This window comes from Petaurus breviceps, unplaced genomic scaffold (genome assembly GCF_028583685.1).
Source record: "Petaurus breviceps papuanus isolate PSGF00001 unplaced genomic scaffold, PetGlider_PUasm1.0 139, whole genome shotgun sequence".
Classification (NCBI taxonomy): domain Eukaryota; kingdom Metazoa; phylum Chordata; class Mammalia; order Diprotodontia; family Petauridae; genus Petaurus; species Petaurus breviceps.
The window spans coordinates 13679484-13692727 of record NW_027185697.1 but is presented as its reverse complement, the minus strand read 5'-3'; the positions used below and the strand labels follow the sequence as shown (position 1 = coordinate 13692727).

The window sequence follows — 13244 nt, the reverse complement described above, 5'->3', positions numbered from 1 at the left end:
AAGCATCACTACATTGCCTGATACACAGTGGGGCTCTTAATATATGTTTAACTGACTTTGAATTATTCAGTTTTGATTCTTTGCAGATGGTATCTGCAATTCACAGATATATGGCAATAGCATATTATTGACTTAAAAGATTTCTTTTTTTGGTCATGGAGCAGCTTGGGGTCACTGCAATGGCTGTGTCTTAAGATATCACGTGGTAATGATACCTACAACTATACATGGTGGGACAGAATGAGAAAGTTGGGAAGAGCTATCACCTGCCTGTAAAACTAGCCACGTCACAGCATAGCGTGATCCACAGAGCCCTGGACTGGAGTCAGGAAGACCTAGGTTCAAATCCTACCTCAGACCCTTCCTAGCTGGGACATCCGGAAAGTGTTTATTTCACCCCTAGGCTCCAGCTGTCATGGGATTTATGATTTTCATATTAATCGACATGTGTAATGATTATACTAGTTCAATTTGTTGAAGCCTCCCAATTTTCCAGGAGACCCTGACCTGAGATCAAAGCGGACATGCTATGGCAGAAATTTATCAATCAAATCCTGACATGCTAATAATAACCGACAAGTGAATAACTTAGGGCCTTCACACAGTACCCAAGAACACCTGCGTTGTGGTTCAGCCTTTTGTGTGTTATGGTCCAGCCTTTCTGTGGTCTTATGCTTAAAAATCCTCCCCCTGCCATAAGCAGGCAAGTCCCCCCTTCTCAGGAAGGCGGACTTTGCTTGCAAGCGTTAGATTCCTGACTCACCTGTCTCTGGCCGCCTTTGTTCCACTCCACCCATTCACCGCTTTGAGACCAGTCTGGTCTAGACTGAATTTAAAATTCTTTTGTCAGGGATAATACCAGCACCCGTGTGCCAGGGAGTCAAATATTTCAGGGAAGGTAGAGCAGAAAGGGACTTCAACCTCACCAGACACAATTAGGACTTGTATGCTATTAACTTTTGTTTTCCACGTGGAAGCATCCCCTTGACAACCCACACAGACATTCCACATTTAAGGAGAACCCCAAGGGACTAGTCATTGTACGGTTTGGTCAGAGGCAGAAAGAGGAAGGACACGGGGCCACACTCTGCTGTTAAAGGAGAACAGGAAGGGGAGGAAGACCCAATGAAGGGCCTGAATTATGGACAGAAATACCTCCAGACCAAGTCCCAGCCTCTCTTCCTCCCCTTACCCCTCTTCCAACCTGGTCCTTAAGCAATCCAGCAGGGAACCAGCCAGGACTGGCGGACAACACCCCCTGGTGTCTTTCAGGGAAGATGGCCCATTTATCAGGGATGAGGCCAGCATCAAGGAAAAGACATGAGCACAGCTTTCATCCAGTCCACTTTTAATTTTCTTCTCAACATCTAAAAACATACTCAAGGCCACCAGGCTCAGGCCCTTGGTTGGGACCTTTTGGTGACGGTTGTTAGCTGGAGCTGGTCCTTGGGCCTGGTCTAAGGGAGGCCTGCCCCTAGAGCCCTGGAACCTGGGTCCTGGGCTGCTTCTCTGGGAAACGTGGTGATTCAAAGCTGGGCAGAGGCCTCGGCCTTGGCCTGTTCTCTGTATTTCTTCTGGAGGCCCAGGGCCCGGGCCACTAGCCTCCGGGCCACAGCTGTGCTGGTCTGAGGTCGTTCCTTGGCCATTTGCAGGAGCTCTGAAAGCAACAGCGAGAGAGCCTTCTTTTTGTGGGCTGAACCACAGCATTCTGAGATCTTCAGGAGATCCCCTGTGGAGGCCCCCAACTCTCAGACTCCAAGCCTGATCCTCCCCGCCTAGACTGGAGCAAAACCTTTCTCCCTCTCTCAATTTCCCTGCCTGTACAACTGTACAACAATAATAAAAACAATTATTCATAAATAACTCTCATTTCTAAGGCTTTTTCCTCTTAAAACACATCTTTTCCTCTGTTTCCCTAGAGCTGCCACAGCACCAGACATATAAGTGTTTAATAAATGTTGACCAACATGATTATCCCCATTTTACAGATAAGGAACCAGGGCCCATAGACATGAAGTCACTTCCCCAAGCACATACAATTTAGGAAGCAATAAAGCCTGGACATCCCACCCCCCAGCCCTTGGGCTGATCGTCAGGACCATGACCCTCCAAAGTCTCTCAGGATCCCAGGCTAGGCATTGGCCCTGATACCCAGATTTGCCCTGTCCTAACATCCAGGGCTCACCAGGGAGGTCCTATCTGAGCCACCACAAGGAAGCAGGGAGAGAAACAGGGGGAGACTCCCCAAGGAACTGGGGGTGGGAGGGAGGCCAGTTTTGTGTACCTGTCCCCCTCCTCGGCTGTATGTCCTCCCCCCCCCACCCCCAGAGAAGAGCATGAAGCTCCCACAGGATCTTGGGCCTCAGAGCCCAAAGGGACCTTAGAAGGTCATCCAGTCAGTTCTAGGCCAAGGCCCCAGGAACCAGAGAGGCCAAGTTACTTGACCAGTATCACATAGCTGACAAGAAAAGTGAATCTTCATACTGCAAACCCAGCCCTCTGAACACTGTCCCACTTCTGCCTCTCATGATTGTGACAACGATTTTATAGCGCTTTACAAACATTATCTTATTTGTTTCTCACAATAACCCTGAGAGGTAGATGGCTTCTTACTTGGATGCTGGAGGGCTTTGAGCTTGGACTGTTTGGTTCCCTGAGTGAGGGGCCGGATCTTTAGTGTTGAGAAATCCCTGGTCAAGGCTTCCTTGGCTGCAGAGAGAGAACACACCTGGATGGCACCAAGCTCCTTTCTAGCCTTCCCTCGTGTGAGGCCTCAGCTGGGGACCTGGGGAGGACTGAGGAACCCCAGGTCCATTACCTGATGCCAGGCAAGGAAAGATGCCTAAAGCATGAGTGTCATCCACCCACTGGATCTTGAACCCCTTCTCCCTGGGGGAAAGAAGACACATCAGAGTCAAGAAAATACAACTGGACAAAAGCTTTCTCTCTCAAAACCTCCCAGGGAATTTCCCTCCCTCCTCCAACTCCCCAAAACATACCATTCTCTACTGCATGACCCCCTGCTCCCCAAACACATCACTTAATTTCCCAGGTCCTCAGTTTCCTCTTCTGTAAACTGGGTTTAATAACAGCACTCACTTCCCAGGGCTGATGTGAGGGACAAATGAGATGGTATTTGCAAAGGGCTTTACAAATCTTAAATAATTATGCAGATGCGAACTGTTGTTATTATTGGGGAGGGACCACAGATTTAGAGCCAGAAGGCATGCCAGAAGTCACTGACTCTAACTTCCCTCATTTTACAGATGAGAAAAAAATGTCCAAAGGTCAGAGGATGACAGACTGAGGCTGAATGAAGTCAAGTGCCTTCACAGGATCGTGGGTATAGGCTGGAAGGGACTTCTCAGGTCATCACATCCAACCCTTCCTTTTACAGATGAGAAAACTGAGGCCGAGGGTATCTGCCAGTCAGTGGCAGAGTGGCATCTGGACCCAGGTCCCCTCAAATCCTAGGCCCTTCCCCCAGAATACTGCCAAGACACTCTCCCTCATGGAGCAATGAAATGCCCCCCCCTGGCCCCTGCCAGCCTGTCTCACACTGAGCTGGCCAGCTTCACCTTTGGGATGATGGGGATGGAGGCCAGCGGGAGCAGAAGCCAAGAGGGATTCACCCTCTGGGGATGGAATGATGACAGCAGGGCTGCAGACTGACTCCTGATGGTCAAGGCTCCTTCTGTCTCCAGCCCGCATCCCTCCCTGGCACCTGCCCCCTTTACCCACTCACTGAAATTCTGAAAGTGCCTCCATGAGGTCCTCTGTCCTGAAGGAAGTCTCAAAGTCATAGATTTCCACGACATGGCCAAAGCCATTCTCCGACCACGACTGTTCATCCACCAGGTAGCAGCTGTCCAAGCGGATCTTCTCAATGTGAATCTCTTGGTCGACCATGTTGTCCATGATCTGGGAAGAGGCCAGAGGGCAGTGTTTGGGGAGGCCTTCCCAAGATAAGGGGGCCAGTGGGGGAAGTCCAAAGAGCTCCTCGAGATGGAGTCAAAGAATGAGGCAGGGGCCAAATCCTGGCTCCATCACTGGTGTGTGCAGGTGTGAGTGTGTGTGCAAGCATGTGTGTGGGCATGTGCACACATGTAGGCATGTATGGGGGAGTGCACATGCATGTGAGTGCACATACAGTGGGTATACACATACTTCACGTGTGTGGTATCTTATGTATCACATGCATGCATCAGTGGGCACACACGCTCATTGCATGTGAATGTGCCTGTGGGTGTGGAGTGCTACAAATGTGCACAGCGTCTCTGCCAGTGGACACACACGTGTATCCGGGAACTGGTGTGGACTTACAGTTGTGAGGGACTTCCAGTGTGGTCACTCCCTCCAGGAAGGCAAATCCACAATGACTCTGCAGCTCAGTGTCAGAGGGAGTGCCCCGAGGCACCAGCTACTCTGTGTCTGGGGTGAGACATGGCTGGTGCTCTTCCTGGCTCAGAGGCTGACCCCAGCCACTATACCACCCTGCCCCTCGAGGAGTAGCCTGCAAACACATCCCTTTGGGGCTCTGGCTCTCAGTTCTCCCCACTGGGCTTAGACCCGCTGATCTTTCAAGTCCCTTCATATGTTCCTGTGACCTACAGAAATCTGTGGTCCCTCCCCAGCCATCCTCCGGCACACACTTCCTGCATGGCCCTGGGTCTCAGCGGCTGGAGTCAGGGAATTGGCAGGCTCTTCCTGTTCCAAATATGTCACACCAAAATCTCTTGGAGTTCCTGGATGCAACTTCTTACAGTTGTGGAGAGACTCTTGAAGGAGCGGGCTGCTTTTTGTTGTTTTCTTTTTTGTAGGTTAGAAGGGGCTAATGCTGAGATCCTTCCCCAGCATGGGGGACCAAGAGACTTGGGTCCCCCTCCAACCGTCCCAACTGGGCAAGTCATGAAAACCCCTTCAGTTTCTCTGTCTTTAAAATGGACGTGAATGTCATTGCTCCATCCTAGAAGTTCTTCCCTAGCTCACCCAGATAGGTGGAGTCACGGAGTCAGGAAGACCTAAATTCAAATCTGGCCTCAAATACTTCCTAGCTGTGTGACCCTGGCCAAGTCATTTAACTGACATCTGCCTCAGCTTCCTCCTCACCCACATCCTTAGAAACACGGCTATGTGGGGGCTTTTGAACAGAAGCCCTCCCAGCACTATGGCTTCTGATGCCCTGCCCCCTCCTCCCAGCCACCCTGTCTATGGTCTCCCATCTCAGGACCCAAGGGGCTTCTTACCTCTTGTATCAGCTCCTTGGACTCATCCTCTGAATAGTTGCCGACCTCTTCCTCCTCCACACTCTTCACTGCGAAGGTCTTCCTCTTATCCTTCAGAGAGAGAAGAGGATTGGAGCTGACCAGAGCCTCTGCCTCCTGGCAGGCCACCTCCTGTGTCGGGCTCTTGGAGCCAGGGGGCTCGAGCTCCTTTGAGTCTGGCTTAGGCTCACTGGGGGCCATTTGGTTCTGATCTTTTAAATCCCCTGCCACTGCAGGCACTGCCTGAAGGGGGAGGTGGGGGTCAGGGGCCTGGTCCTTCTTGCCAATGTCCTTGGGTTCTTCTGGCATCTCTCCAGCGGGGTTCCCATGCCCATCCCCAATATCTGACTCGAGCGGGACCAGGTCCGGAGTGTGCTCAGACTTTCTGCGTAGCGCCCGAGGCACGTACAGGGCCTGATCAGGTTTGCGGCCACGCTGCCTCCAGAAAGGCTGTGGGACCCGGGATCCAAGGGTTGGTTCCTGGACTGAACCTTGCCGGAACCTTCGGGGCTTGCCCTGGCGGCCAGGGATCGGCTGGGAGGGAGAGAAGTTATCCAAATTCGGTAACCTAGAAGCAAAGTGGGAGAAGATGTGTTCTACGTGGCCACTGGTCACTCTAACAATAACTCTCATTTCTGTAGCATTTGAGGAAAAAGAGCCCTGAGATTCAAGGAGGAAAGGTAGTCTTGTTTCCACTTTATGGACAAAAAAATGAAATCCTGGAGAGGATTTCAGGACCACAGACAGGGGCCTGAAGGGTCACTAAGTCCAATCTCCTCCTTTTACAGGTGAGGAAACTGAGGTACAGAAGGTTGAAGTAACTTGCCCAAGATCACAGAGATAGTGAGTGGCAAAAGTAGGGATCCAAACCAGGTCTTCTGACTCATACCCGTGACCTTGCCCAGTGTCACATGGCCAATGCATGTTAGACTGGCTACTCCGAGTCTTCTGATGGCAAGGCCAGGGGCCTTGGGGCCTGCTTGGATAAGAGGAAGGCCCAGGCCCTAGGCAGAGGCTACATCCCAAAGGGTCCCTGGCTCCTAGGCCCCCAAGTGTGCTCTCCATGCAGAAGCTGGATTCCAGAGGTCCCCAGTGGAGGGGGAGAGGCTACATTCCATCAGGACTTCAGCCCTGGGGAGCTGGCCTTCGCACCTGCTGTCCAGGTGACAGATGACCGTCCTCTTCTTCAAGCCCTCGCCAACTGAGAAGCTGCTCAGGAGATCAAAATTCTCGGCCGTTCGGTGTATCAAGTACCGGAGGCGACTTGAGAGGGGTGGGAAGAGAAGCACCCTGTGGAAGGGAGGCATGATATTAGTCAGGCTGCCCCAGCCCCTGGAGGATCCGTTAGTGCCATCCCGGGCTGGGAGGGGAGCAGGCGGCTCCCTCCAGGGCAGTAACCCTGGGAACCACTTGAAAGAGCCAAACCATCTACTCAGCCCACACTGAAGGCGCTCAGGAGAGCTGAGAGGGAAGAAGGGGGAGCCTCCTCCCCCATCACCCCCCCTTCTGCTCCTTCACAGTCTCCTGAGCCCCACACTTCAAGTCCCATCTACAGCCATCCACCAAGGCACGGGGCTATGCAGGGATCGTCGAGCCGGTCACTCCCACCCCCAGGCCCTCGTTGCTCTATGGATGCCGGCCAAATTAACAGCATGACTGCCACAGGAATGTTCCTGTAGGTCCACCCACCATCTATATGCCTCCCCAGACACAGTCCATTGGCCATCTCGGCAGTTTTCCTCATTAGAACGTAAACTACTTGAGGGCAGGAACTAGCTTATCTTTGTATTTGCATTTCCAATGCCTAGTAATGTGCTTGGCACAGAGTAGGGGCTTACAAATGCCTTTTCATTCATTCATTCATTCATTCATTCATTCATTCATTCATTCATTCATTCGCTCATTCGGGTAACTTTTAGAGCATAGTTTCCAGGGGCATCGCTTTGAGGAAGGAGGTGACTGTCTCAGTGGCATCTGCCCAAATCTGGAGTACTGGGCTCAGTTCTGGGAGCCACAGTTTAGGAAGGCCAGGACCAAGAAGGGTCTTTAATCCCTACCATCTGTTGGCTACTTGAAGGTACTTAGGAGGTCTATCCTGGAGAAGAGCTTCAGGAATCACAAGGACCACCTTCACGTCCCTGAAGGGCCTGTTATGTGAACCAGGGCTAAGCCCCCAAGGGCACTCCCAGCAGCAGGGGCGGGAGGGGGAGACTGGCTAGGAGGGGGCAGTCCCCCCTCTTTGAAGGTCATTTGTCAGGACTGGCCAGCCTCCGAAGTCCCTCCCACCCTCAGATTCTGAGACGTTGGGACAGTGGAGCCCTCATCTCTGCGTGCAGAAGCAATGCTAACAAGGGGCAGGGGAGTGGGGGTGAGGGCAGAGCCGAGAAGACCTGGGTCCCATCCCTGCTCTGACACTCAGCAGCACAGATCTGGAACAATAAGGGACCTTTGGAGGTCATCTAGTCCAATGCTTCATTTTGTAAATGAGGAAACTGAGGCCCAGAAGGGATTAGTCTCTTGCCCAAGGTCATGTGGCTACAGAGGGTCAAGACTGAGACCTGATCCTAAGTCTTCTAGGTCAGTCCCTAGTCTTAACTGTGTGACCCGGAGCAAGTCTTTGCTTTTCTGAACCTCAGTCCCACCATCTGTAAGATGGGCATAACAATGACTATACTAGCTACCTCATAGGGTTGTGGAGGGGTTCAAATGAAAGGATGGAGATAAATAGCTTTGAAGAGTTTCAAGCACTGTATAAAGATCTGTTGTTCTCATTTCAGCTGGGGAAGAAGAGAGCTGAGGACCTGGGATTTCTCCAAGGAGCTGGGGTATTGACTATCATTGACTCAGATCCAGGAGGGCACTCAGAGGCTGTCTAGTCTATGCCCCTCATTTTACAGATGAGGAAACTGAGGCTGAGAGAGGCCATGCTATTTGCCCAAGGTCACAGCAAGGCTCAGGAAGCACCTGCATGAGGGCTGGCACCCCCAATGCAGGAGTCTGTCTGCTGCACCATGCCATGTGCACAAGGTACCAGAGAGGGACCGGAGAGCCTCCTTGCCTGACATCTTCACTTACCAGAGACAAGTGAGGCCCTGACAACAGAAATGACTGGTCTGTGGTCATGTGACTCATCAATGGCAGAGGAAAGCTAGAGATGAGAGGAGCCGAGCCTGGGATGGACCCGGCTGAGCTTGCACAGGGCACTGAGAATACCAATGACTCACTTAGACCAGGCCTTGCAGTCAGGGGTGGGGCTGGGACAGAGCACTGTATTTGGAATTATGAGGGCCAGGGTTTATAGCCTGCCCCAGACATGTGCTAGCCAAGTGACCTCTGTGTGCTCATCCGTGCCTGGCACAAAAGAAGTGCCCATTGACTGACTGACTAGAAAGCAAAGGAGCTGGACTTGATGACCCCTGAGGTCTCATTCAGATCTAAAGTTGTGATCCTATGAGTTAAGATGAACTGATCAATATCTTTGAGACCCCTTTTGGGGTTTTCTTGGCAGAGATACTGCAGTGGTTTGCCATTTCCTTCTCATTTTACAGATAAGGAAACTGAGGCAGACAGGGAAATGACCTGCCCAGGGTCACATAGCTAGGAAGTGTCTGAGGCTGGATTTGAATTCAGGTATTCCTGACTCTAGGCCCCAGTGGGCTATCCACTGCACAACCTACCTGCCCCTGATTAATAATGATAATGATGATAATACACTTACACAGCTGGTACTTTAAAGTGTACCAGGCACTGTGAGTCATCCTGATTTATATCTCACCACTGGGCCCAGATGGCAACTGAGGAGAAAGTGAGACTGGTAACTCTGCACAGCTCTTCCTCATTTGAATCCAATTCACTTGGATTTCGTGGCACCACCTCCCAGATGTCATGGTCCTCTCTGAGAACGAAGGACCTCACTCCTTCCTTCCTTCCTTCCTTCCTTCCTTCCTTCCTTCCTTCCTTCCTTCCTTCCTTCCTTCCTTCCTTCCCTCCCTCCCTCCCTCCCTTCATTTCCCTTTCCTCTGTCCACATAGGATAGCATACTCTTACTTGAGGGTACTCTGCCCAAAGGAATATACATTTTGATCATTGAAACCATTTTTTTTCTTAAGGATCTTAAACCCAAATCACTTTCTTAAGGATCTTAAACCCAAATCACTCTGATTCCCATAGACCAGCCAACAATAGGTCCCAGCCCAAACCCTACTTGGTCATTGCTTGGGCCCAGACTGGCTAAGGGTGAATGTAATTAGCAATCGGTTCTGTTTTGGCCAGAAACCCTGAGGGTCTTCCCCTCCCAGTTGATGGTTTTTGGTTTTTTTTACTTAGATAAAAGAAGCCATTCTCTGACTCATTTCTTACCTAGCCTTAATCACTGAATGGGTGTTGCCAAAGTCAAACTGAGACCAGTTAAAGACCTTAGCTTAAGAAGGCCAAGGTCTCCCTGCATCCAGGGCCATCTCTAGCCATCCTGATCTCTATCTGACCACTGGACCCAGATGGCTCTGGAGGAGTGAGGCTGGTGATTTTGTACAGCCCTCCCTCACTTAAACCCAATTCACTTTCCAGTGACAGCATCACCTCCCTGATGTTATGGTCCCCTTTGAGAAGAAAGGACAAACACCACAAGAGCCAGGTACTGTGCTGAACACTTTTTTCTTTGTAAAATAATAATTATCTTATTTGCTCCTCACCAGAACCCTAGGAGGTAGGTGTTATGCCATCCCAGCTTTACAGATGAGTAACTGAAGCAAACAGGGTGAAGTGACCTGCCCAGGGTCACACAGCTAGGAAGTGTCTGCAGCCAGATTTGAACTCAGCTTGTGACTGCGCCCCTGAGAATACACTGCTTTAAAGCTGGCAAAGTAATTTATGTCAATTATCTCATCTGATGAGGAGATTAGGGATTGACTGGTCAAGAAGCTTCTCCAAAGCACAGAGTTGTGTGCCAGGCATTCTGCTAAGCTCAAGAAACTTACACTGTGACATACATGTGCACACCCAGGTCACCTTCGTAGGGTTGTTGCAAGGATCAGATGAGATACTTGTAAAATGCTGTGTGAATGTTAGCTACTATAATTATAGAATTTCATCTGTACCTTACACCCACCCTGCGAGGTCAGTACAAGAGGAATTAGTATTACCCCCATTTTAGAGACAAGGGCACTATGGCTCAGTGAAGTCTAAGTGACTTATGTGGTCACAAAGCTAATACATGTAAGAGGCAGGATTCGAACCCAGCGCTTCCTGATTCCAAGGCCAACGGTACATCTATGCTATGCTGTCTCTCTTGGGCAAAGATGGCCAAGGTTCTTGACCCTGATCCCTCTCTGTGACAAAGTTTCCTTTTACTCAATGTGGCCACAGAATACACCTTCCTAGTTGTGGCTAATTACTTTCTACATATGAAGGAGGTGAGAGGAAATGGAGGGACCGGTGCAGATACTGCAATCAAGCACTGCTTTGTATGCTGAGAAGGGACTGGATCGGCAACAGCTCCTCTCCAGGTTCTCTACCCCCAAGCTATCTCACCTGGACAGTTGCTTCTGCAGGAGGAATCGGTCCAGTTCCTCCTTGACATGGAGGACAAAGTCATTCTCTGTTGGGGAGAGGACGACGCCATCCAGGCTGAGCAGGGCCAGGGTGAACTCTGAAGAGTCCTGCACAACAGGAGGAGAGATGGTAACACCAGACAATGAACTCAAGGATGACATGAACAAGGATCCAAGTTCTTCCTTCCAAGAAGCCCCAGGGGAGAGGGAAAGACCATCAGTCCTATTTTACAGAGGAAAAACACCTGACATGGTCAGTCACTTTACCTCTGGCTTTTCCATCTGTCAAATGAGACTGATGGCTTGTGAGGTCCCCAGAACTATGATGCCAACATTGTATGACCACAATCCAGATCTACACGGAGTTGGATGTCTGACCATGTGCTTGGAAGCAAAATGGAATTCAATGCCCCGTGCCCCCACTCCCCGGGGGGTGACCAATTGTGTTCATATCCAATGTCATGTCATCCTCAAAAAAGAATGGGTAAGCTAGGTCATGCAGATGGCATTGTATTATTATTGTTATCAGAGCACTAGGCTTAGAGTCTGAGAGTTCAAACCCTCTCTGGGTGACCCTGAGCAAGTCACCTAACTTCTACCTGTCTTAGCTTCCCCAACTATAAAACTGGGATAATAACAGCACCTACCTGCCAAGACTGTCATAAAGATCAAGTGAGATGATATTTGTAAAAGGGCTTAGCATGGTGCTGGACACATAGTGAGTCCTTAATAAATGCTTGTTCCCTCCCTTTCCCTGACTGACCCCCCCTACCCCACTAGTGTTGAAGCCAGAGGACCTGGACTCCCAAATAAGCTTTGCCACTTATGAGCTATGTGACCTCAGACACACTGCCTAAACTCTCTGAGTTTATTCCTTAATATAATGAGAAGACTAGACTAGATCAGGGCTTTTTCAACTTTTTCTACTCGCGACCCATTTTCATGTTCCAGCAGCATTCACTGGTGTGACAGCACACACAGTGCAAACCGCACATGCTATGCGTTCATAACCAAGGCTGCCATGAAGTTGGGCAACCTCGGATTAATTACCCATTGGCTTTTTAATTAGTTTTTGGTTGCTGTGCATTTAGAAGTCTTTTACTGGAGCCAAATATTTCACAGCCCTATGTGGGGTGGAGACCCGCAGTTTAAGAAGGGCTAGACTAGATGACCTCTAAATTCTTTTCCAGCTCTGACATCCAATTGTTTGAATGCCTCCTCTGTAAAACGAGGAATCACAGGAAGGTGGATTTGGAACTGGAGGGCATCTTGGAATTCATATCATTCTGCCTTTTTATTTGCCCAGAGAAGATAAATGAATTGCGTGGGGTCAGCATATGGGAAGTGTGTGATTCAGGGCATTCATTCCCTGATTTCAAGCCAAGCAATCTATAAGCTTATATTCAATGCCAACTATGTGCCCAGCCCTGTGCAAGGTGTGGGGAGACAAGACACAAAAAAATGAAACAATCCCTACTCTTAACACTCTCTTGTGGGAGGTGCCATGTGTGTAGACACACTGGAAAGACAAGGTACTTGGGGAGGGATGTCACTAGCAGGTAGAGACCAGGAAATGCTTCTTGCAGAAGGTGGTCGGTGCTCCAAGAATGAGCAGGAGGTAAGGAAGGAGTGTCTGGGGCATGACGGATAGCCAGTGCAAAGGTATGTAGGATATTTGCATGGCACTCTGCTCCTTTTACCACTAGAGGTCGCCTAAGGTGCTTACAATTCAACATTTTGAATTCTAAGACCTCTTCCAACTCTGACATCCTACAATCTACAATTTCCTCTGTAAAATGAAATGGCTGGACTAAAGGATTTCTAAGGTCCCCATCAGCTCTGACATTTTATTTCCCATTCCAGGATGCTCCCAGGGGAATCCCGGTAGTCTAGTAACAATAATATTAATAATCACTAGTATTTATATAATACTTTAAAGTCTGCAAAGTGCTTTACAAATATACCACCTCACACCTTTGAGACTGACTAATATGACAGAAAAGGAAAATGACAAGTGCTAGAGGGGATGTGGAAAAATTGGGACACTAATGCCATGTGAACTAGTCCAACGATTGTGGAGAGCAATTTGGAACTATGCCTGAAGGGATACAAAACTGTGCAAACCCTTTGACCCAGTAATAGCACTACAAAGTCTGTTTCCCAAAGATATCAAAGAAAAGGGAAAAGGACTTATTTATACAAAAATATTTATTTTTTTGTGGTGGCAAACAATTGAAAATTAAGGGGATGTCAATAAATTGGAGAATGGCTAAATGAGTTGTGGCATTATGATTGTGATGGAATACTATTGTGCTAGAAGAAATGATGGGCTGGCTGGTTTTGGAAAAACTTGGGAAGAATTATATGAACTGATGCAAAATGAAGTGAGCAGAACCCAGAGATCACTGAATACAGTAACAGCAACATTGTG

At 49.5% G+C, this 13244-nt stretch overlaps 1 protein-coding gene across 1 annotated transcript in view; it reads right to left on the bottom strand.

The window, feature by feature from the left end:
* Window positions 1–1331: 1331 nt before the first annotated feature.
* Window positions 1332–13244, bottom strand: part of R3HCC1 (R3H domain and coiled-coil containing 1) — a 30320-nt gene continuing 18407 nt past the window's right edge. The window contains exons 3-9 of the mRNA XM_069067389.1: window positions 10794–10921; window positions 6417–6554; window positions 5247–5832; window positions 3746–3921; window positions 2819–2889; window positions 2614–2709; window positions 1332–1657 (exon numbers count right to left, since the gene is read on the bottom strand). Coding sequence (XP_068923490.1) covers window positions 1527–1657; window positions 2614–2709; window positions 2819–2889; window positions 3746–3921; window positions 5247–5832; window positions 6417–6554; window positions 10794–10921 — 1326 coding nt within the window. The 3' untranslated portion in view covers window positions 1332–1526. The remainder of the gene's footprint in view (window positions 1658–2613; window positions 2710–2818; window positions 2890–3745; window positions 3922–5246; window positions 5833–6416; window positions 6555–10793; window positions 10922–13244) is intronic.